A 24,922-nucleotide genomic window follows, 5' to 3' on the forward strand; every position below is an offset into this window, starting at 1 on the left:
AGATATGGAAAATCTGGATAGGCAGGTTATTTTTCTCCACCGCAACGCTCTGTAGGTACTAAGGTGTTGTGTTTTTCTTTTTTTAAAGGTGTTGCCAGCATGCCTAGTATATTTGCCTACCAAAGCGCTGAAGTAGACTGGTGCGAAGACAATTTTGCGCAGTCAGAGTACATTGCAGAATACTACAACACGGTAAGCCGCCGTTCTGTTTGCCCTCATTTATTTCATCTTATTTATTTATTCAATAAACAAAATGTACTTGTTCACCAGGACCTGGCGAGGATGTGCTGAGAACCTTGGCTATGGTCTAGTGACTAGACTCTAGACTCTAGTCAAGCAGATCCGAATTTTCAGATGCTCCCTTGCAAATGAAATGAAAACTCAGGGTTCCATCGAGGCATCAGAGATGCTTTTGTGCTCTGGGCGAGGAGGAACCAAGGCCGTGAAGCAGCTCTCAGAAGCTGTACATGTTTTCTTCCAGACAATACAGTGGTTAATAATAATAATAATAATAATAATAATAATAATAATAATAATAATTTATTATTTGTACCCCGCCCGTCTGGCTGGGTTTCCCCAGCCACTCTGGGCGGCTTCCATAGAAACCCCAAAACACTAAAATATCATACATTAAAAACTTCCCTGAACAGGGCTGCCTTAAGATGTCTTCTGAATGTCAGGTAGTTGTTTATCAGTTTGACATCTGATGGGAGGGCGTTACACAGGGCGGGCGCCACTACCGAGAAGGCCCTCTGCCTGGTTCCCTGTAGCTTTGCTTCTCGCAAAGTACCTTGGGTTAAGTACGTAACTCGTTCCGGAGTTCCGTTCTTAACCTGAAACTGTTCTTAACCAGAAGCACCACTTTAGCTAATGGGGCCTCCTGCTGCTGCCGCGCTGCCGGAGCACGATTTCTGTCCTCATCCTGAAGCAAAGTTCTTAACCCGAGGTAATACTTCTGGGGTAGCGGAGTCTGTAACCTGAAGCGTATGTAACCTGAAGCACATGTAATCCGAGGTACCACTGTATTTTGATTTCAGAAAGGCTTTTGACAAAGTGCCCCATGATATTCTCGCGAGGAAGCTGGTAAAATATGGGTTGAACGAGGCAACGTTTAGGTGATTGACTGACCAAACTGAAATATACTCAGAGTTGAGTGTTGATTTCATGCTCTTCATTTCAGCTCATGGTAAACAGTGAGCGAGTGCTTTCCCCCCAAAACCTCTGGCTATATATACATTATTTTCACAATGGGTCCCCTGTGATTGGCTGATTCAACTCCCCTCCTGGAGCCGGATTGGGCAGCTCCTGCAGACCAATCAGGTTGCTGCCTTCTAGGATCCCGCCTGTCTATTGTTCTAGGATCCAAGCTGAGTGCATAACACAAACCCAAAGTTTTCTTTGTCATCCTGGGAAAAAGTGACAAGTGAGGTGCCATAGGGTTCTGTCCTGGGCCCGTTGTTGTTCAATGTCTTTATAAATGACTTGGATGAAGAATTGAGGGGGTGCTGATCAAATTTGCAGATGACACCAAACTGGGAGGGGTAGCTAATGCCGCAGAAGACAGAATCAGGATTCAAAATGACCTTAATGGATCGGAGAACTGGGCGCAAGCTAACAAAATGAATTTCGATAGGGACAAATGTAAGCTACTGCGCTTAGGCAGGAAGAAGCAGGTGCACAAATATAGAATGGGGGACACCTGCTTTACTAGCAGTACATGTGAAAAGGATCTAGGGGTCTTGGTGGACCGCAAGCCGAACATGAGCCCGAAGTGTGATGCAGCAGCAAAAAAGCAAATGCTATTCTAGGCTGCATCAACAGAAGTCTAGTGTCCAGATCAAGGGAAGTCATTGTCCCGCTCTATTCTGCCTTGGTCAAACCACACCTGGGATACTGTGTCCAATTCTGGGCACCACAATTTAAGAAGAATGTTGACAAGCTGGAAGGTGGGCAGAGGAGGGCGACTGAGATGATCAAGGGTCTGGAAGCCAAGCCTGATGAGGAACGGTTGAAGGAGCTGGGAATGTTTAGCCTGGAAAAGAGATGGGGAGATATGATATCTCTTCTTCAAATATCTCAAGGGAAATGGGAGCAAGCTTGTTTTCTCTTGCTCAGGAGGGGAGGACTTCAAGTTACAAGCAAGCAGATTCCGACTAAACTGAAGGTTCAAGCCAGGCATAGGCAAACTCCGGTCCTCCAGAGGTTTGGGACTACAATTCCCATCATCCCTGACCCCTGGTCCTGTTAGCCAGGGGTGAAAGGGATTGTAGTCCCAAACATCTGGAGAAGAAGAAGAAGAGTTTGGATTTGATATCCCGCTTTATCACTACCAGAAGGAGTCTCAAAGCGGCTAACATTCTCCTTTCCCTTCCTCCCCCACAACAAACACTCAGTGAGGTGAGTGGGGCTGAGAGACTTCAGAGAAGTGTGACTGGCCCAAGGTCACCCAGCAGCTGCATGTGGAGGAGCGGGGAAGCGAACCCGGTTCCCCAGATTACGAGTCCACCGCTCTTAACCACTACACCACACTGGCTTTCTGGAGGGCTGGAGTTTGCCTATGGCTGGTTTGAGCTGAAGGTTTCCTGGGTCCGAGTCGTCGCGGCCATTTGCACCTCGAATCCGGACCGGTAGCATATTGCACCAGCCACACACGGACCGCTTCCTGCAGAGACTGAATATTCCGATTGCAAATTCCACGGTGAGAAAGGTGCAAAGGTGAGAAACCAGAGGCCTTTCTCCTGGGCATAGTCGGCCAATTGGTGCCAAAGAAGGATAGAACCTTTTTCATGTATGCCACAGCAGCAGCAAGAATACTTATCGCAAAGCATTGGAAGACGCAAGATTTACCCACCTTGGAAGAATGGCAGATGCAAGTGATAGACTATATGGAACTGGCAGAGATGACCGGCAGAATCCGAGATCAAGGAGAGGAGCAGATGGAAGAGGATTGGAAGAAGTTTGAAGCTTACCTACAAAAAAGTTGTAAAATTTATGAATGTTGAAGGCTCTGAAAATGAAATGAAGGGGTTCTAGCGATTAAGATAAATAAGATTATAAAGGGATGGATAAAGGTCTAAAAGGAATATTAAACGATCTTGCTGAATTAACTTTTAAAGTAGAATACAAGAAGGGAAGGCGGGTGGAAGCAAAGAGAATAAGGTTTTGAAAGTTATTAATAACAAAAGAGTGTTCTTTTTTATGCTAAATTTTTCTTTTGTATCTTTCTTTTTTTCTGTTTCTTTTTGTTGGAATTCTTGATGTTTGTTGTTTGTTTTTTCTCACTTTTGTTGTTTTTTATGGATGTTAACTTTTTGGAAAATTTTAATAAAATATTATTGAAAAAAAAGAAAAAGGAAATATTGCAAAGGTGCATCCAAGGTAAATAAACTCCCCTCTCCCTCAGTCCCGAAGCTCCAAATTCTGGCTCGATGCCCGAAAAGGAAGGAGGGCGTGGTGTTTGCTTCAGAACTGCTTCTCCTGGCACAGAGAAAGTGGGGCGCCCATTTAAGCAGCTGACCACCCACACACCTTCACAGAGATCCAGAAAATAAACCGGCTTTACCTGCTCAGATTCTGGAGTTGGCTGGCTGGCGTCTGCCCCACGGCAAGGCTTGGGGAGGCAGGAAGAGGGCAGGGACTCCAGCAGCCCCTGACTTCACCTCCTCCTCGCTGCGATCTCGCGTTTAGGCTGCAGGCGCACAGCAGAGGCATATCTGAAACACCTCCACCGCAGCTCCCCAACCCCTGCCTCAAAGCAGATAACAGGGAACTGTGATGCGCTGACGTGTTTAAACCAGAGAAAAGTCACGTGAAGCATTTACTAAAGACCGGGAAAAGAAAACGCCGCTTGCGACACTCGGCTTGAGGAGCGACGGTAACGTTGCTTGGGAGAAAGAGTTTTCGCTGGGTGTTATCTTGGAGTGGGTGGGTGGGTGAAATAACATTTACCGTATTTTTTGCTCTATAAGACTCACTTTTCCCCTCCTAAAAAGTAAGGGGAAATGTGTGTGCGTCTTATGGAGTGAATGCAGGCTGCGCAGCTATCCCAGAAGCCAGAACAGCAAGAGGGATCGCTGCTTTCACTGCACAGTGATCCCTCTTGCTGTTCTGGCTTCTGAGATTCAGAATATTTTTTTTCTTGTTTTCCTCCTCCAAAAACTAGGTGCGTCTTGTGGTCTGGTGCATCTTATAGAGCGAAAAATACGGTATATCGAGCTGACGGACAAAGAATCGGAAGTTCTCTATATTTCTTCTTTCTCTGTTTCCTCTCTCATGTTCCTCCTGTACATTCTATCTTTCTAGCTCCCACCTCTCTTTTTGTTTTGTTTTTTGTTTGCGCTTTTGTTTAGATTAACGTTTTTGTTTTGATTTTTTTTTTTAAAAAAAAGTTTGATAATAATCTTGACATCCCTTTCCCCCCTAATTCTAATGAGATCTATTTTTGAAAAGGAGCTGGGATGGGTTAAAGGTGCTGGGAAATGGAGCTTTGTAAGGGACGCGGGTGGCGCTGTAGGTTAAACCACAGAGCCTAGGGCTTGCCGATCAGAAGGTCGGCGGTTCGAATCCTCGCGACGGGGTGAGCTCCTGTTGCTCGGTCCCTGCTCCTGCCAACCTAGCAGTTTGAAAGCACGTCAAAGTGCAAGTAGATAAATAGATACCCCTCCGGCGGGAAGGTAAACGGCGTTTCCGTGCGCTGCTCTGGTTCGCCAGAAGCGGCTTAGTCCTGCTGGCCACGTGACCCGGAAGCTGTACGGCCAGGAAAGCGAGTTGAGCGCCGCAATCACAGAGTCGGGCACGACTGGACCTAAAGGTCAGGGGTCCCTTTACCATGTTTACTAAGGGGTAAACATGGCTGAAGTATACTCAGCGTTGAGTATTGATTTCATGCTCTTTATTTCAGCTCATGGTAAACAGTGAGCGAGTGCTTTCCCCCCCAAACCTCTGGCTATATACACATTATTTTCACAATGGGTCTCGTGTGATTGGCTGATTCAACTCCTCTCCTGGAGCCTGATTGGACTGTTCCTACAGGCCAATCAGGTTGCTGATTCACTTCCTCCTGGAGCCGGATTGGGCGGCTCCTGTAGACCAATCAGGTTGCTTCCTTCTAGGATCCTACCTGCCTATTGTTCTAGGATCCAAGCTCAGTACATAGCAGTGGCATAGCGGGGTTGCCAGGACCCGGGGCTGGCGAGGGTTGGTGGGGTGGGAGGCTGAGAATCAGACAGCATACACATGTGCATACAACCGCTTCACTGCGTCCGCATCACCGAGAAGATCACAGCCACAGAGATAAGAAGAGTCGTTCCATTGTCTGGAAAGGTCACTTCCTGGTTCGCATGGAGAAGCCATTTTGAATGGAGTCTAGCTGTATTGTAATATGGTCTGAAGCTCAACATCAAAAAATGAAGATCGTGGCCACTGGTCCCATCACCTCCTGGCAAATAGAATGGGAAGAAATGGAGGCAGTGAGAGATTTTACTTTCTTGGGCTCCATGATCACTGTCTCCCTTCCAATTTGAAACCATACCGGACCTTGCTTAGCTTTGCAAATGTGCTAGCACTTTTATGGCTGTGCCACTGGGAGAACCAAAAAACCCCCAGCGCTCCTCAAAAGTTGATTGCGAACGGATCTTAATATACATAATAAAGAGCTAATTGTTTGATTTCGGATGGCCGCTGGAGCCACAATGGCTTGCTTCTGGAGACAGACCTTAGCAGAGCCCAATTTTCTTCCAGATATTCCTAGGGTTTGGGAACCGACTTTACTAGAAAACATGACCCAAAAACTATGTGTTTCTGGGGGACAAATAAAATAATGGATAGATTTGTAGAGGTCATGTTTGATTTTATTACACATGCCAGAATGTGGCCTGTCCCCTGCTTATCAGTGGATTTGGTTAATTCACAAATATTCTCTTTAATTCGCTTTTCTTTCTTTATTCTTAACAATGCTTTTTTCCCCTGGGGGTACGCATGCCCCTAAACATTTTGCAAATCTTTGTACTTTTGTCCATTCACTGTATTTATTTCCCCCCTGTTCGAACTATAAAATGGTGATTTTCCTGAGTCAAAATGAGAGTACCCCTAAACATTTTTTAAAGGGGAAAAAAGCACTGATTTTTAATAAGGGGGTGTTGTTGTTTTTTGTTTGCTTGTTTTTTTGAAGTTGATGGTTGCAACCAAGCGATTCAAAGTGTGAAACGTTCCAAATTACACGTTAAAAACAAGAACGACAAGAAAACTCTGTTCGCTGCTGTTTTGCAGATCAGCAATGTTGGTTTCTTCATCCTGCCGCCAATCATGATGTTCCTGAACCCACAGTACATCCAGTACCGACCAGTTCCCATCCCGGGTCTTACTATCATGTCAACATTGATTGGTATGTTCCCTGGGAGAATCAGAAGGGAAGGAATTTATTTCTTTACGCAATCATGGCATCCCGAATTATACATGCCCAGAAATGGAGAGACGGAACAATGCCAGCAAGAGGAGGAATTACAAGTGAAATGGTAGAATTAGCAAACGTAACTTATAGAATAGGGATGCGGGTAGCACTGTGGTCTAAACCACAGAGCCTAGGACTTGCCATTCGGAAGGTCAGCGGTTCGAATCCCCGCAATGACGGGGTGAGCTCCCGTTGCTCGGTCCCAGCTCCTGCCAACCTAGCAGTTTGAAAGCACGTCAAAGTGCAAGTAGATAAATAGGTACCACTCCGGTGGGAAGGTAAATAGCGTTTCCATGCACTGCTCTGGTTCGCCAGAAGCGGCTTAGTCATGCTGGCCACATGACCCAGAATCTGTATGCAGGCTCCCTTGGCCAATAAAGAGAGATGAGCGCTGCAACCCCAGAGTCGTCTGCGACTGAACCAAAAGGTCAGGGGTCCTTTTACCTTTAACTTTTAGAATAAGTCCTTTCTTTTAGCAGATCAAGATGATCTCAGGTTCTGGCTTGCACTCTTTACAAAGACGTGAGGAATGAGATTATAACCCCTCTTTTATTGTCCATTCCGGGTCGCCCAACCACTGCCCCAGTGTCCTTTCTCTTGGCAGATCAAGATGAGAAGGTGACAGCAACGGTGGCAAGGTTTTTAGCTGGGGCAATCAGAATAAGATCCACTATTTGATTCGAAACCCTAAAATGTATTTTATATCATTGGCTTTTTATTTCTATTCTTTGTATAGCGTATCGTTGTTTTATTGCTACGGCCGATGGCTGGCGCAAATAAAGACTCATTCATTCAGGTGACAGCAAAAACTGCAAGGTTTTTTAGCGGAGCCAATTAGAATGAGATCTATTATTTTACTAGAGGTTACCGCCCACCCACTTCTGTGGCACTTTTCTGCTAGGGTGGTGGCACCTCGGTAAAACGACTTCTTACTGTTTGTAGGAGAGTTTTCCCCGGAGGCAGAGGACAAGAGCAGGAGTCATACTCAAATTCACAGTCAAGAGCTTCTTTATTGCTCGACTGGTTGCACAAGCATTTCTGTTCCTATTATATACGTTCTTTCTATATCTCTGCAGCACGGTATAATCTCAGTCCAGTAATTTGACACAGCAAAGCTCACAGGATCAGCAGCACACATCGTCCTACTTCCAACATGGTGTCAGCATATGTGTTGACAGTGTGTGTGTGTGTGTGTGTGTGTGTGTGTGTGTGTGTGTGCTTTCCACGTGCGAAAAATTGCAGCCTGCAACTTCCTCCCTTTATTTGCACCTCCAGTTGACAACAATCAAGCCTACACTCTAAAGAAAATTCTGGAACCCTCTTTAAAGCTTCCAGGAACGTTTGCCTGTTTCTTAAAGAACGTTTCCCTAACATATTTGATCCTTGATGTAAACCTCCCAAAATGTATCTTCTATACAGTCATACAGGAACACAGGTGGCGCTGTGGGTTAAACCACAGAGCCGAGGGCTTGCCGATCAGAAGGTCGGCGGTTCGAATCCTCGCAATGACGGGGTGAGCTCCCGTTGCTCGGTCCCTGCTCCTGCCAACCTAGCAGTTCAAAAGCACGTTAAAGTGCAAGTAGATAAATAGGTACCACTTCGGCGGGAAGGTAAACGCAGAAAACAGTGGCAATTTGTTGTTGACAAAGGACAGCTGGACATAGAAAGGGCCCCATTACCTTCAGTAGCTTAGGGCCTCATCAAATCTAAATCCGGCTGTGGTCCAAATCCTTTTTTGAAACTTGAAGGCTTTGGTTCAAGTCCTGCCCTTTAGAGCAGAAGAAAACACGCTTTTCCCCTCTTCCATGTGACAACCTTTCAGATATTTGAAGATGGCTATCATAGATCTCCTTTTGAACCCCTCTTTCAGTGGCCGCGCCTTGGTTTCTGAATGTTTTGGAAGTAGAACAGACCCCCAGAATGGATTCTGTTTGACTTCCAAGGTATGACTGTATAAAGGTAAAGGGACCCCTGGCCATTAGGTCCAGTCGTGACCGACTCTGGGGTTGCGGCGCTCATCTCGCTTTATTGGCCGAGGGAGCTGGCGTACAGCTTCCGGGTCATGTGGCCAGCATGACAGCCGCTTCTGGCGAACCAGAGCAGCGCACGGAAACGCCGTTTACCTTCCCGCCGGAGCGGTACCTATTTATCTACTTGCACTTTGACGTGCTTTCGAACTGCTAGGTTGGCAGGAGCAGGGACCGAGCAACGGGAGCTCACCCCGTCATTGCGGGGATTCGAACCGCCAACCTTCTGATCGGCAAGTCCTAGGCTCTGTGGTTTAACCCACAGCGCCACCCGCGTCCCTATATAGCTTGTTTAGCTTATACGTAAATCCGGCGCTGATTCAGACTAAACATCAGAAGGAACTTTCTGGATGTAAGAGCCTTTCAATAGTGGAAACTGTCTCTCCCGGAAGCTGCCGGGCTCTTCCTCCTTAGAGATTTTTTAAGAGAGTTTGGATGGCCACCTGTCAGCGCTGCTCCAGCCAAGATTCCTGCATTGCAGAGGGTTAGAATCCTAGAACTGTAGAGTTTGAAGGGAACTCCAAAGATCATCTAGTCCATGTAGGAATCTCAGCTGAAGCATCCATAACGTTTAGCCCTCGGGGTCCCTTCCAACTCTACAATTCTGTGGTTCTACTATTCTTCTGGGAGCCCTAAGTTCTGGACTCCCAGAACTGTACGGTTGCATGGGACCTCGTGGGCCATCTAGTCTGACCCTCTAAAGAAAGGACCAGCCGCAGCCCCGTGGGAGAGAACCTGCTTTGAGTGCAGAAGGCGCCAAGCTAGATTCCCCCTCTTTTCATCCTGCAGGTCTGTTCTCCGGCTACTTCCATATGACTCTCAGCTACGCAGGGCAGATGCTGGACGAACTCTCCATCCTCTGGGCAATCGCTCTCTGCTACGCTTTCTGGTTGCCTGTTCACTATTACCCATCGTTCATCAAAAACAGGTAAGTGGGGGGAATAAGGGAACTGCTGGGGCACCTGGAGAACCAGGCAGAGGGCCTTCTCGGTGGTGGCGCCCTCCCTGTGGAATGCCCTCCCATCAGATGTCAAAGGAAATAAACAACTATCTGACTTTTAGAAGACATCTGAAGGCAGCCCTGCTAAGGGAAGTTTTGATGTTTTATTGTATTTTTAACATTCTGTTGGAAACCGCCCAGGGTGGCTGGGGAAACCCAGCCAGATGATGATGATGATGATAATAATTTATTGGTACCCCGCCCATCTGGCTGGGTTTCCCCAGCCACTCTGGGCGGCTTCCACAAAGACCAAAAATACACTAAGATATCACACATTAAAAACTTCCCTGAACAGGGCTGTCTTAAGATGTCTTCTGAATGTCAGGTGGTTGTTTATCTCTTTGACATCTGGTGGGAGGGCGTTCCACAGGGCGGGCGCCACCACCGAGAAGGCCCTCTGCCTGGTTCCCTGTAGCTTTGCTTCTTGCAATGAGGGAACTGCCAGAAGGCCCTCAGCGCTGGACCTCAGCATCCGGGCAGAACGATGGGGGTGGAGACGCTCCATCAGGTATACTGGGCCAAGGCCGTTTAGGGCTTTAAAGGTCAGCACCAACACTTTGAATTCAATGATGAGCAGGGTATAAATTATTATTATTATTATTATTATTATTATTATTATTATTATTATTATGTCTCTGCAGCCCTCCAGATTGCAAATAGAACTTTTTCCAACACACTTTCTATTCCTACGAAAACAAACAAACCCCAAACCCCACATGCATAAACATTCCAATGGCTGCAGAGAGATCCCGGACTATTAAGAGCACTAGGTGTCCTGGTTCAGTAAAGACAGGCTGATCTTTGCTAACTCATTCTGTCAAGTCCACAGCACCTTTTCCACACACTTGGCTTCGTTTCTTCCTGCCGACGGGAGAGGGCGCATAGGAATCTTCCCTCCTGTTCTGTAAAGGTCCCTGAGTTCTTCAGCGCTCAAACTGTGTCTTTTGTCATTTTTTATTTTGACCTGCTTAGGGATCAGTTCACGTGGCTGGTGGGCGTCGTGACTGTCTTGAGCACCCTGATGTCCTTTGTCAAGCCGACCCTGAACGCTTACGCCCTCAACTCCGTCGCCTTGCACCTTTTATACATGAGTAACAAGGAATTAAGAAAGTAAGTTGTGGGCAGAGAACCCTGCAAGCGTTGAACAGGCAATTTTAAGGGCCCCCTAGTGCAGAGTCCGCCTCCCACTTCAGTAACTTCACAGATAAGAATTAGCAAGCAGTTTCTATTTTAGGTAAAGGTAAAGGGACCCCTGACCATTAGGTCCAGTCGTGGCCGACTCTGGGGTTGCGGCGTTCATCTCGCTTTACTGGCCGAGGGAGCCGGCGTACAGCTTCCGGGTCATGTGGCTATTAGGACTAAGCCGCTTCTGGCAAACCAGAGCAGCGCACGGAAACGCCGTTTACCTTCCCGCCGGAGTGGTACCTATATATCTACAGTGGTGCCCCGCAAAACGAATGCCTCGCAAGATGGAAAACTCGCTAGACGAAAGAGTTTTCCGTTTTGGAGGTGCTTCGCAAAACAAATTTCCTATGGGCTTGCTTCGCAAGACGACAATGTCTTGCGAGTTCCTGATGGTTTTTTTTTCCTTCCCCCCCTTTTTCTAAGCCGCTAAGCCGCTTATCAGCTGATCCGATCAGCAGAAAAGCCGCTAAAAGCCGCTAAAAGCTGCTAATAGCGCTAATCTGCTAATCCTTCAATGGGCTTGCTTCGCAAGACGAAAAAACCGCTAGACGAAGAGAATCACAGAACGGATTCTTTTCGTCTTGCGAGGCACCACTGTACTTGCACTTTGACGTGCTTTTGAACTGCTAGGTTGGCAGGAGCAGGGACCAAGCAGCGGGAGCTCACTCCGTCATCGCGGGGATTCGAACCGCTGACCTTCTGATTGGCAAGTCCTAGGCTCTGTTGTTTAACCCACAGCGCCACCTGTAGCATCTTAGAGACCAACTAAGGTTGTTCTTGGTATAAGCTTTCATGTACATGCACACTTTTTAAGATACACTGAAAGAGAAGTCGCCAGACCCTTATATATAGTGGGAGGGTGGGGTGGGGTATTTCTCAGGAGGGTAGTAGGAGATGGGTGATTGACTCAATGGGTATGGTAAACCTGTTGACGACTGTTAATGAGTGCAGGTTTACCACACCGATTGAGTTAATGCAGTCATTAACCGTAGTCAACAGGTTTTTATTCTTATCCTTAATTTCTGCATTGTACTTCACGCGGGTGGCGCTGTGGGTTAAACCACAGAGCCTAGGACTTGCCGATCAGAAGGTCGGTGGTTCGAATCCCCGCAATGATGGGGTGAGCTCCCATTGCTCGGTCCCTGCTCCTGCCAACCTAGCAGTTCAAAAGCACGTCAAAGTGCAAGTAGATATATAGGTACCACTCCGGCGGGAAGGCAAACGGCGTTTCCGTGTGCTGCTCTGGTTTGCCAGAAGCGGCTTAGTCCTGCTGGCCACGTGACCCGGAAGCTGTACGCCGGCTCCCTTGGCCAATAAAGCGCGATGAGTGCCGCAACCCCAGAGTCGGCCACAACTGGACCTAATGGTCAGAGGTCCCTTTACCTTTAGCTTTACTTGATGCTAAAAATCCAGCTCCATTTTATTCCCCCCAGGCCTTTGGTTGATCTTATTGAAATTCGACACCCTTTTAGAATGTGGCTTTTGGGGGGGGGATGTATTGAGTTACTGCTTTCGGTTTGGTTTTATATGTTGTGGTCTTCTTGTGAACTGCCCCAAGACCTCCCGGTCTAGGGCAGTGTATAAGTTAAATTAATAATAATAATAATAGGTAAAAGGTAAAGGTAAAGGACCCCAGATGGTTAGGTCCAGTCAAAGGTGACTGTGGGGTTGCAGCGCTCATCTCGCTCTCAGGCCAAGGGAGCCGGCGTTTGTCCACAGACAGCTTTCCGGGTCATGTGTCCAGCAGGACTAAACCACTTCTGGTACAACGGGACACCGTGATAGAAACCAGAGCGCATGGAAATGCCGTTCACCTTCCCGCCACAGTGGTACCTATTTATCTACCTGCACCGGTGTGCTTTCGAACTGTTAGGTTGGCAGGGGCAGGGACCGAGCAACAGGAGCTCACCCCGTTGTGATCATAGTTATAATGCCCCTTTTGTCAATGTAACCCCTCCAGCCTCAGGCGAGTGCGCCAACTATTCCTGACTGCAACCTTTTCCGCAGGTGCAACAACGTCCGCGTTCACCGTCTCATCAGGACCATGATCGTGTGGTGGTGCATCGCAATCACCTGTTGGCTGACGGATAAGTTTTTGTGTAGCATCTGTCAGAGGGCCAATTTCGCCTACCTACACAGCATCTGGTAAGAAGGACCTGCTCTTGGCTGCCCTGGAGGGCTAGACGAAATGGAACGGTCTTCATTTATTGGGTAGTGGTGTCAGAAGCCAGCTGAACGTTGGCAAAAGCTTTGGGGTGGTAAGCACCGCTGGTACAAGGGAGCCCATAACCTAGCCATCTCGGTCATCTCTTGATGAAGCAGTTGCCTGAGGCAGCAAATGAAGAAGAATCTTTATTTGCTTTGGCCACTAGACATAAAAAGGTAAAGGTAAAGGGACCCCTGACCATTAGGTCCAGTCGTGGCCGACTCTGGGGTTGCGGCGCTCATCTCGCTTATTGGCCGAGGGAGCCGGTGTACAGCTTCCAGGTCATGTGGCCAGCAGGACTAAGCCGCTTCTGGCGAACCAGAGCAGCGCACGGAAACGCCGTTTACCTTCCCGCCGGAGTGGTACCTATTTATCTACTTGCACTTTGATGTGCTTTCGAACTGCTAGGTTGGCAGGAGCAGGGGCCGAGCAACGGGAGCTCACCCCGTTGCGGGGATTCGAACCACCGACCTTCCGATCAGCAAGCCCTAGGCTCTGTGGTTTACATAGCAATAAAATAAAATAAAATGTACTGCAGATTCAGTGGTACCTCTGCATATGCACACCTCTAGTTGCGTATCCTTTGGGTTTTGCATGCGGCAAATCCAGAAGTATTTTTTCTGGGTTTCGCCGCATGCGCAGAAGCACTCTATGTGCAGCGCATGCGCAGAACAGGCACCTCTGGTTGTGAATTCCTCGGGATCTGACCAGAGCTCCAGAATGGATCCCGTGTGCAACTGGAGGTACCACTGCAGAGGTAAAAACTTAACTGTAGAAAATACATTTTGGGGGTTTCATCAAATGCTTCTCAGTGGCAGCAAATGCTTCTCAGAGGTTGCTCCCAGTCTTAGGAACTCTCTCCCTGGAGAAGCCAGACAGGCTCCTTCCTTGATGTCTTTCTGCCAGGGACTTCTCGGTGGTGGCGCCCGCACCGTGGAACGCCCTCTCATCAGATGTCAAGGAAATAAACAACTATCTGACTTTCGGAAGACATCTGAAGGCAGTCTAGTTTAGTGAAGTTTTTAGTGTTTGATGTTTTATCGCTTTATTATTATAGTCGTACCTTGGTTCTCGAACGCTTTGGTACTCGTACGTTTTGGCTTCTGAACGCCGGAAACCTGGAATTGTTCTGGTTTTCGAACGTTCTTCGGAAGCTGAACGTCCGACGTGGCTTCTGCTTGAATTCAGGAATCTCCTGCAGCCCATCAGAAGCCGCGCCTCTGTTGTCAAATGTTTCCGGAAGTCGGGCGGACTTCCGGAACGGATTACTTTAGAGAACCAAGGTACAACTGTATTCATATTCTGCTGGGAGCCACCCAGAGTGGCTGGGGAAGCCCAGCCAGATGGGCGGGGTATAAATTATAAATGCTGGTGATTATTATTACAGTGGTACCTCAGGTTACATACGCTTCAGGTTACATACGCTTCAGGTTACAGACTCCGCTAACCCAGAAATACTGCTTCAGGTTAAGAACTTTGCTTCAGGATGTGAACAGAAAACGTGCTCCAGCAGCGCGGCGGCAGCGGGAGGCCGCATTAGCTAAAGTGGTGCTTCAGGTTAAGAACAGTTTCAGGTTAAGAATGGACCTCCGGAACGAATTAAGTACTTAACCCGAGGTACCACTGTATTATACAGTCATATACCTCGGGTTAAAGTTGCTTCAGGTTGAGCCTTTTCGGGTTGCGCTCCATGGTGACCCAGAAGTAACGTGTTACTTCCGGGTTTCGCTGTTTGCGCATGTGCATTCGCTCAAAATGACACCATGCGCATGCACAGAGAATGCAACCTGCGCAGACGCACAGACGCATTTTGCGTTCGCTTCAGGATGCAAACGGGGTTCCGGAGCAGATCCCGTTCGCATCCAGAGGTACCACTGTATTTCAAAAAGTAAAAAAGCAAGACACCCGTGGCAGCCCTAGACAACATTCTTTCCTTTTTTAAAAAACTCACAGGCATCTTTCTATCGTCGTTACCATTTTCTACTGCGCCACCACGGTCGTCTACTTCGATGTCTTCTACGAACTCCCTAGCTCCGAGCCCGACGTGGTTTACTGGCCCAGCGAGGATAGCTTCTTTTCGCTGCCATACATCAACCTCCCAAAATTCAAGAAGACGTGCTAAGGGACTGCGAGACCGCTGAGGATAACAGGAGCCCGGCACTGATCCTACGGGTTCGACCCATTACGACGACTGAGCCCTATGCTAGTTTGGCCGGCGAAAGGCTTCGCGCCGCCAAACCCTTGTTACCTGGGAGACCGCGCATGCAAATAGCTTTGTCGCATGCCTTGTCGCCCAACCCTGTTGCGCAGCGAGTTTTCCCGCCAGCCCGGCCATACTGAACGGGATGCCTCCGTTATGCGACCTTGAAACTTGCCCTTTCCCCAGAGAATGGCGGACACCGTATTTAAGCTATTTATAGAGGACGTGTGGAGGGAATGAGAGAACGAACGGACCTCTCGCTTTATGGACGTTCTGCGCATGTTCACCACTGCCTTGCTCCAACCTGTATTAAACTGCACTTTGAAAGAAAGAAATCGGCGTGTTCATTTGTACCGAAATGTTGTTTGCTCTCAAAACGATGCGTTTTAAAACACAACATAGTCTCCAAAAAGAGAGAGAGGGCATTTTGATACTTTTTCATTTTTTCAGCACCATAGATGTGCAAAATCTGATGTATAGTTCTGGTTCGGTCTGGACATTAACCTGAGAGATGTAGATCATTCCTGCTACAGGGTTGGTGTTTCACAAGCTAGTGTTTTGACACAATAATTGCACGGAATAAATCCATGGTGGGTTTGTTCTGATTTGTTCATTGCTATAACAACAACAATTTATTACCGTATTTTTCGCCCTATAGGACGCACTTTTTCCCCTCCAAAAATGAAGGGGAAATGTGTGTGCTTCCTATGGGGCGAATGCAGGCTTTCGCTGAAGCCAGGAGAGCGAGAGGCATCGGTGCGCACCGACCCCTCTCGCTCTCCAGGCTTCAGGAAGCTATCCGCAAGCCTTGCAAGCCCGGGGGGAGTTCCCGCGGGCTCGCAAGGCTTGCGGGCAGCAGCCTCAGCCCGGAGCACGGGGCGCCCTCCGGAGGACGCCCCGTGCTTCGGGAAGGTGTCCGCAAGCCTCCCGCGCCTGGCGGAAGGTCCTGCCGGGCGCGCGAGGCTTGCAGGCAGCAGCCTGTTCTGGGGCTGGGGTTGGGGGAAGCTCGGGCTTCCCCCGCGCCAGCCCCACACCTGGGGGGGGGATTATTTTTTTTCTTTATTCCCCCCCCCAAAAAAACAGGTGCGTCTTATGGGGTGGTGCGTCCTATAGGGCGAAAAATACGGTATTTATACCCCACCTGTCTGATTGGGCTTCCCCAGCCACTCTGTTGGTGGCTCCCAACAGAATATTAAAAACACAACAACACATCAAACACTAAAAACTTCCCTAAATTTTCCCCATCACTCCTACCTTACTTTACCTTTACAGACAATACCATCCCAGGGTGAAACAATGACCAGATGGTTTCCTGTACAACTTAAGAAAAGAAGACTTCATATGCTCAGAGGCACTTTGCCCAAAGTTGTTGTTGTTGTTTTAAATAAAATATAATGACTTCTTCCTACTCAAGAAAAAAAAACACAAATTCTGACTTAGGTACAGTGGTACCTCGGGTTACATACGCTTCAGGTTACATACGCTTCCGGTTACAGACTCCACTAACCCAGAAATAGTACCTCGGGTTAAGAACTTTGCTTCAGGATGAGAACAGAAATCGTGCTCCGGCGTAGCAGCGGCAGCAGGAAGCCCCATTAGCTAAAGTGGTGCTTCAGGTTAAGAACAATTTCAGGTTAAGAACGGACCTCCGGAATCAATTACATACTTAACCCGAGGTACCACTGTATCAGAATTTTGCAAAGGTAAAGGGAACAAGCTCACGCTCATTTTTATTTCCGTCCCCCACCACCATACTCATTCCCCCCAACTCTCCCTCTCGCATCTCTGAAGGATAGCTCAGTCGGGAAAAGTGAGAGACTCTTCATGTCGGCGAGGTTGCGGGTTCGATTCCTGCACCTCAGGGGGTGGGTTTAGATGACCGTGGGGGTCCCCCTCCAACTCTACAATTCCAATGCCCCTTCTCTGCCTCAGAACTTGAGTGGGCCAACCTGGAACGCTTTCCCGAGTAACCATCCAAACAGAACTTTTTCTCCGTGGCGACGGCTCCAGGAAGTCAGTCCTCGGGCAAGCGCCCCTAGGCAAAAGGGGTCCAGATGGGCAGACTGCCCTTCAGCTCAACGGAGGGATTATGCAGCAACCGAAACTGTTTTACCCCCAACATGAGACGTATACCCCTCGGCCTTTAGAGAGACCCGACGGACAGTCAAACCGGCCCTTCCCGGCTTTTGTTCTCCCTGAAAACCTTGCCTCCGTAGGTAGGATCGGTTTACGCCAGCGGGGTTTTCTTACCTTGTTTTTTTCTGGGATGAGGCCAACCCCACATCTAAGGATGACAGCCCGTATGGCAAGTCCCCCATGGGGGTGCTTGGCTTGTTGGCTCAACAGCATATTATGGGAAGACAGGTTTCCCCCTTACAACTTCCTTTGATACTAATTTTACACCCCATATTATTGCAAGGGCAGGGACACGGGTGGCGCTGTGGGTTGAACCACAGAGCCTAGGACTTGCCGATCAGGTCAGCGGTTCGAACCCCCGCAATGACGGGGTGAGCTCCCGTTGCTCGGCCCCTGCTCCTGCCAACCTAGAAGATCGAAAGCACGTCAAAGTGCAAGCAGATAAATAGGTACCACTCCGGCGGGAAGGTAAACGGCATTTCCGTGCGCTGCTCTGGTTCGCCAGAAGTGGCTTAGTCATGCTGGCCACATGACCCGGAAGCTGTACGCCGGCTCCCTCGGCCAATAAAGCAACCCCAGAGTCGGTCATGACTGGACCTAACGGTCAGGGGTCCCTTTACCTTTATTATTGCGAGGAGGTAACCTTTCCTTCGGTCGCGGCCTCCCCATCCCAAGCCAACCTCAGTCCCTATTTTCCTTTCCCTTCTCTCACATCGCTAGCAATGGCTCCTGTGCCCTCGCAGGCCTCTTTCCCCCCTTGGTGTTCATATTTTGAGGATAAGTGTTCTCGCACATGGCTGGAGCAACATTGCTGAAACATGCGCCATCTTGGTGCGGGAGGAAGTGTGCTGCCGCCACCGCAGCACAACACATTCCTTCAGACCCATGGCTTTTTGAATTATATTCTGATTATTGGGGTGGGGAATCAGGATTGGGTTTTTGTGCGTGTGTGAATTCCACGTGGAATAGTGCCCCGATATCTAGCCGTTGCCGAAATTCGGTCGAGCAGCACAGCTACTACGAAGCGCGCCACAAAATTGTGCACAGATGCTCGGCAGCTTTCGGGTGCACAGAGCGTCCGAGAGCAAAGGGCTGTGGAGTTGCTTCTGAGCTGTTGCAAAACTCATGGAAGGAAAAAGAAGGAACCCTCAATGCAAAACACACACACACACACACAGAGAGAGAGAGAGAGAGAGAGAGAGAGAGAGAGAGAGAGAGAGAGAGAGAGAAGGGCTCACCGAAAAGGCACAATGCATTTGAGTTTCAGGAAGGCAGATTACAAAAGGTACAGCCAAACCTCGGTTGTCAAACGGAATCCGTTCCGGAAGACTGTTTGCCTTCCGAAATGTTCGACAACTGAGGTGCGGCTTCCGATTGGTTGCAAGAGCTTCTTGTACTCCAGCGGAAGCCGCACCGGACGTTCGGCTTCCGGAAAACGTCTGAAAACCGGAACCGAAACATTCCAAAACGGAGCCATTCGAGAATTGAGGTTTTGACTGTATAGCAGTGTTTCCCAACCACTGTTCCGCGGCACACTAGTGTGCCGCGAGATGTTGCCTGGAGGGAGGCGGGCGAGTCGGGCGGCGAGAGGCGGGGCGGCGAGGAGAGGCCGCCCAGCGCGGGGCTCTCGCCGTCTGCCTGCCTGGCTGCCTGCGAGCTCGGCGGGCAGCGCCTCCGTCCGCAGCGCCCGCCTCGCGGCTCTCATTCCCTGCCCCTGCCAAAGCTCACCCAGCCAAGCCGCGCTCTCCTTCCTGCCTCGCTTTGCTGCCTCCTCCCCCCCACCCCCAAAGCTTGGAGGTTCCCCGGCAAGGGGGAGGGAAAAAAATTGAAACTTACACTTTCGTGCGTCCCTCCCGGCGTGACGCTGCGCGCTGACGTCACGGGGCTGTAATGGTGGTGTGCCTCGAGATTTTTTTCATCAAACAAGTGTGCCTTTGCCCAAAAAAGGTTGGGAAACACTGCTGTATAGTATAGCAAACTGACGTGGGTGGCGCTGTGAGTTAAACCACAGAGCCTAGGGCTTGCCGATCAGAATCGGAAGCCACGATTTGGTTTCCGAACGTTCAACCTCCGAGGTACGGCTGTATTTTCACCCGAGGAATGTTGGAGGGCATGGCATCGTTGCTAAGGGGTGAAACCCAAAGGGGTTGCTCAGCTCTTCGGAGCCCAACCGGAAGTAGAGGAGGAGATTTCCGGGAGACAGAGAGGGAGAAGCGACACAGCCAGCAAAAACGGAGGGTAGAGCATGAATTTTTTCTGTGTGTTGACGTTACAGGGACACCCAGTTTGTACCACCCCCCCAGCCAAGAGAAAGAGCTATTTGCAACACCCCCGGCAGGTAACGCTTACGTGGTGCGTAGAAAGAAGCAACTCTCGCGGGCACGTGGGTGGGCCTTTGCGGATTGTGGCCTGTAAATCTCGACTCGGGACAGGGCGGGACGATGCCTGGCTAGGTTTCCGACGGGCTAAAGCTGAGATTTGGTCGGCAGCTGTTGCTATACGAAAACCGAGCCGATTGCCGTTCCGCCACCTGCTGCCAAGTAATGGAATTCATCACTTCAAAGTACATGAGCATGATTAGTTTTGATTTTCCTTGCCGTTGGGATGGGACACAGAAGCCCATCTGCTGCACATGGAGGAATAATAATAATAATAATAATAATAATAATAATAATAATAATAATAATAATAATAATATATTTATATCCCACCCTCCCCAGCCGAAGCCGGGCTCAGAGCGGCTAACAACAGTAAAATGATACAACATTCTAAAATCATTTCATTATAAAATCAGTTCAGATCAGATTAATGGCAACCATTGGGCTAGAGGTCTGTGGGGATTACCAAAGGAGGGGGTCAGGCTGTGTCAAAGGCCTGGCGGAACAGCTCCGTCTTGAAGGCCCTGCGGAAAGATCTCAAGTCCCGCAGGGCCCTAGTCTCTTGGGACAGAGCGTTCCACCAGATCGGGGCCACAGCCGAAAAGGCCCTGGCTCTGGTTGAGGACAGCCTAACCTCTCTGTGGCCCGGGACCTCCAAGATGTTTTTGTTTGAAGACCGTAAGGTTCTCCTTGGGACATACCAGGAGAGGCGGTCCCGTAGGTACGAGGGTCCTAGGCAGTATAGGGCTTTAAAGGAAGCCCCGGGTTCGAATCTCTCGAGGTAGGGAACAGACTCCTTCCTTGAAACCCTGCAAAGTTGTTACCAGTCAGTGAAGACAAACACTAAGCTAGCTGGACTTAAGGCCTGGCTCAGAATAAGCCTGTTTCCCAGTGTTAGAAACTCAGATATATAAGCTATGCGCCAAATGGTTGCAGTCACCAAGATGGAACGCCCAGAGTTGCCATTTTGAGGCAAGATGGCTCAAAAGCAGCGGTTCTCAACCTGTGGGTCCCCAGATGTTGTTGGACTGCAACTCCCATCATCCCTGAGCTCTGGCCTTGCTAGCTAGGGGGGATGGGAGTTGTAGTCCAACAACATTCTCCTCCTATGATGAGGCTGCATTTTAATATTTTCATGTTGTATATTAATCTTGTTTTTTAAGTTGTATTTCAATCAACTTGTTTTTATTATTGCTTGTTAGCCGCCCTGAATAAATAAAAATTATTATTATTATTATTATTATTATTATTATTATTATTATTATTATTATTATTTGAAGTGGGATGATGGGATGACGGAGTGCAAGATGGAGCCAGGCACTGCTCTCCATTCTCCATCCAGACAAGCAGGTGGTATCACCAGAGGACAGCTTCTAGTGGTGTGTGGCCTGGACAGAACCCCTAAGACCATAGAGAGAGGGATTGGGGGGCTGCGCCAAGGTTCTGCCCCTCAACTAATTAGTAATAATAATAATAATTTATTATTTATACCCCACCCATCTAGGTTGGGTTTCCCCAGCCACTCTGGGCGGCTCCCAACAGAATATTAAAACCACATTAAAACCTCAAACTTAAAAAAAACTTCCCTGAACAGGGCTGCCTTCAGATGTCTTCTAAAAGTCAGGTAGTTGTTTATTTCCCTGACATCTGATGGGAGGGCATTCCACAGGGAGGGTGCCACCACTGAGAAGGCCCTCTGCCTGGTTCCCTGTAACCTCACTTATCGCAGGGAGGGAACCGCCAGAAGGCCCTCAGGAGATGGACCTCAGTGTCCGGGCTGAACGATGGAGGTGGAGACGCTCCTTCAGGTATACTGGACCTCAGGCCGTTTAGGGCTTTAAAGGTCAGCACCAACACTTTGAACTGTGCTCGGAAACGTACTGGGAGCCAATGTAGGTCTTTCAGGACCGGTGTTATGTGGTCCCGGCAGCCACTCCCAGTCGCCAGTCTAGCTGCCGCATTCTGGATTAGTTGCAGTTTCTGGGTCACCTTCAAAGGTAGCCCCACATAGAGCGCATGGCAGTAGTCCAAGCGGGAGATAACCAGAGCATGCACCACTCTGGCAAGACAGTCTGCGGGCAGGGAGGGTCTCATCCTGCGTACCAGATGGAGCTGGGAGACAGCTGCCCTGGACACAGAATTGACCTGCGCCTCCATGGACAGCTGTGAGTCCAAAATGACTCCCAGGCTGCGCACCTGGTCCTTCAGGGGCATAGTTACCCCATTCAGGACCAGGGATTCCCCCACACCTGCCCACTGCAGTCAAAGGAAGTGGCAGCCAGCCTTGCCTTGGTAGATTTGAGCAGGACACATGTTGGAGGGTGCTCCTTGTCTGCCCCTCATTTTCCTCTCTCCTCACCCCCTGCCAGGCTTCCACATGGCTCCGTGCGGTTGCTTCTTCGACCCCCGGATCTACCGCATTGAGTGGGCTACGGCCAACTTCGTCCAGCCCTCCGTGTACAAACTCTCTGGCGCGCCGGGCCCGCAAAACACCTACCTGCTGGACGGCCAGAAATACCTCAAGAGCCCTGTCCAGCCGGTTGCATACCCGCCCTACCAGCCGGTCGCCAGCAACCCCCCGTTTGTCTTGCCCTTCTTCAAGCCTGAGGGGCCCTCGACCCACTTGGCGGACCACATGGGCTTCATGGGGAGCCCTGCCCACGGCTCCCCCTTTGCAGAGGTGGTCTCTCTCCACAGCGAGGGCCCGGGGCAGAGCAAGGAGCGCAAGCTTCTCTCCACGCTCCCTGGGTTGAACCCGAGCGAGCGGCCAGCCCTGGCAGCGGCCTATGAACCCCTGAAAGACTGCCACAACTTGGCCTTCCAAGCTTTCAAGGACTTCCAAGCGGACGAGGCAGACAACGTCCGGAACCCAGATTTTGCAGAGGACCCCCCAGCCCCGCCGAACGTCTCTCCTGAAGACCACCAGGCCGTCCTCAGTGCACCGACTGCAGACATCATGCCCGAAGCGGAGTCTTGCATGGACCTGGAGAGCATCATTGCGGCTGGGAACGCATTGATAGAGGAGGAGGCGTCCTTCAACCTTCCGGAAAAGGTCCTCTTAGAAGATGCCATGAAGTTGTTTGACTGCTCCCCGGTGAACTCAGACACAGAGGCCTCGTTGGACGGCTTGGGCAACGGACGCCACAGCCGGCACTGGGGAGACAGCCAGAGGGACAGTTGCTTCTCTGGGGAGGATTCCACCAGTGACATCCGGTCCCTCAACTTGCCCGACGAGCTGTTATCTTTCGATTACAGCGTGCCAGAAATCCTCAGTGCAGTGACGAGCCTGGACTACCTCTACGACGTGAACGCTTTCGGGGAGGAGTCACAGTGGGAGGCCCGGCCGCCCTCGCAGCCCCCCCTGCAGCACGAGTCCCACATGGGCCTCGAAGAGAAAGCGAAGAGCGGTGTTGCCAAGAAAAACAAGCCTGCGGCCGGCCAGTCCAAGGCGGCGTCCGTGCAGGGAGGCGACGGTGAACCCCAGGGACAGGATTCCACCTCACTGGGAATCTGACCAGTGCATCTAACTGGACAGGGGGTTGTGCCACTAGATCAAGGATGGGGACAGAGTTCCTGCCATTTTGTCTATTAAAAAGAGAGAGAGAGCTTTTTAGAACTCGAACTGTGTGCCTGTCTCTCCAGGAGGACTCGCTATGTATCTTTGCAAAGTTAAAACTGCATGGAAACCTGGTTTTAGGTCACGCAGGTAGAACTGTAGTCGGTGGGGGGAGTCAAGGTCTTCGTTGTGTTCGGACTACAGTGGTACCTTGGTTGTCAAACGGTTTGGTTCCCAAACAAATCAGCTCCCGGACGCCGCAAACTTCACTGGGTGTTCCAGTTTGCAAACATTTTTTGGAAGCCAAACTTCTGGTGTGACTTCCGATTGAGTACCGGAAGCTCCTGCAGCCAATTGGAAGCTGCGCCTTGGTTTTTGAACGGTTTTGGGAGTCGAATGGACTCCTGGAACGGATTAAGTTTGACAACCAAGGTACCACTGTATGTGTGAAGCTGGGACTTGGGAATAACTCACAAGGTGTCAAGAGAAGTTAACTCTTTATTCAAAGAATCCAAAACAGTGCAGGCCTAGTGGTCCCAGCAACACTTCCCAGTAGATCTTTTCCCAATGAGGCAGTTGCGAGGACTGCCGTTCTCTAAGGCTCCTCCTCATCCAATTCCTTCCCAAGCAATCTGAGACGTCTCCATCTTGCCTGCCTCTGCTCTGCGCTTTTCATACCTCTTCTGGTTCTGGGAGACCACAAGGAGGGGAGCTGGTTGCAGCAGGAGAGGGAGACCCCCTGGCTTCTTCAGCAACCTGCCTCATCTCTGCCTCTGGGCCTCCCTCCTGTTTCAGCTTCTGCCGCCGAGTCTGGACTTCTGTCTGCCACAGACTCTCCCTGCTCCTTAAAACCTGTTGCCCTGTTGCCCCGTCAGATTATGACACCACCTCCTCCTTCCTTGGAATGTCAAAAGCTGTTTCGTTCCCCTCCACCCTTGCCCTCCTCCTACGCCCCCACCCACCCAAACACACATCCTTTCGTCATTTTGTCTTTGTCTCATCTCTGTTTGTTGTGATACCCCGAGCAAGACTTCGCTTTTTATTAGCACCAGCAGCCTCTGCACAGGGGTGTCAGGCCTATTTAATCTCCAGCAGATCTTGCCCCCATGAAGCAGTTGCTGAAACCTTCCAACACTCATCTAAGTCTCCTCCTCTCCAGAGTTTCCCCCAAGCAATCTAAGACAGTGCCCACATGAAGCTAACCTTTCCTCTGCCCATTTCATCCCTCTCCTGGTTCTGGGAGACCAGAAGGAAGGGGAGCTTGTTGCAGCAGGACGGGGAGAGGCCCAAGATTCTCCACCAGCCTGTTTCTCAGCCTCCTTCCTCTCCAGCCTCTGCTTGCACCTCTGATTCTGCACTGCTCTCTGCCACAGACTCTTCCCGCTCACTAAATCCTGTCACCTCTCCTGCTTCTGCTCCCTCTGACCACTCACCAATCCCCGGGCTCTGAGTCTTCTTCCCTCGGACGTTCCCCAGCTGGTTCCTAACGCCACTTCTCTGTACCCAGCCAGTTTGTGATGCTACAGCTCCCTGTATAACAGGCCAAGGGTTGTGTGTTCCAAACGCACACTTGGTGTGCCGGTCCCGTGAGTTACCCAAGAGGCGAGGTCCAAGTCTGCTTCCCCCCTACCCGGCTGAATACAAGGACTAGGAAAGGATGTTGGTTTGCTAGTCAAATGCCTCTTGGCACAACAGGAAGTAACATTCTATAAAATTGTAAGCAGTAAGAGGAAGGGAATGGGAACAATAGGTGAGGGTTACAGAGCGGGGGCACACAATTTTAAGC

At 49.8% G+C, this 24,922-nt stretch overlaps 2 protein-coding genes across 7 annotated transcripts in view; both read left to right on the plus strand.

The window, feature by feature from the left end:
• Window positions 1–15,401, plus strand: part of ACER1 (alkaline ceramidase 1) — a 28,995-nt gene extending 13,594 nt beyond the window's left edge. The window contains exons 2-7 of one of the 2 annotated variants that reach the window (XM_081178020.1): window positions 89–192; window positions 6,268–6,382; window positions 9,265–9,403; window positions 10,448–10,585; window positions 12,668–12,805; window positions 14,820–15,401. In XM_081178020.1, the coding sequence (XP_081034146.1) occupies window positions 100–192; window positions 6,268–6,382; window positions 9,265–9,403; window positions 10,448–10,585; window positions 12,668–12,805; window positions 14,820–14,988 (792 nt within the window). In that variant the 5' untranslated portion in view covers window positions 89–99 and the 3' untranslated portion in view covers window positions 14,989–15,401. Of the gene's footprint in view, window positions 1–88; window positions 193–3,722; window positions 3,875–6,267; window positions 6,383–9,264; window positions 9,404–10,447; window positions 10,586–12,667; window positions 12,806–14,819 lie in introns of those variants that run through there. The other variant, XM_081178021.1, reaches the window with a different exon arrangement.
• A 1,649-nt stretch (window positions 15,402–17,050) lies between these two features.
• PRR22 (proline rich 22) lies at window positions 17,051–23,196 on the plus strand. 5 transcript variants are annotated; one of them, XM_081177958.1, is made up of 3 exons: window positions 17,051–17,282; window positions 19,478–19,540; window positions 21,950–23,196. In XM_081177958.1, the coding sequence occupies exons 1-3, from the start codon at window positions 17,156–17,158 to the stop codon at window positions 23,092–23,094; spliced, it is 1,335 nt and encodes a 444-aa protein (XP_081034084.1). In that variant the 5' UTR covers window positions 17,051–17,155; the 3' UTR covers window positions 23,095–23,196. The 5 variants fall into 5 exon arrangements, with proteins under 5 accessions (XP_081034084.1, XP_081034082.1, XP_081034080.1 ...); XM_081177956.1 differs by having other exon boundaries at window positions 17,124–17,278; window positions 19,478–19,554; XM_081177954.1 differs by having other exon boundaries at window positions 17,124–17,278.
• The last annotated feature ends 1,726 nt before the right edge of the window (window positions 23,197–24,922 follow it).

The sequence above is a fragment of the Podarcis bocagei genome (assembly GCF_964188305.1).
Source record: "Podarcis bocagei genome assembly, chromosome: 18".
Lineage (NCBI taxonomy): Eukaryota > Metazoa > Chordata > Lepidosauria > Squamata > Lacertidae > Podarcis > Podarcis bocagei.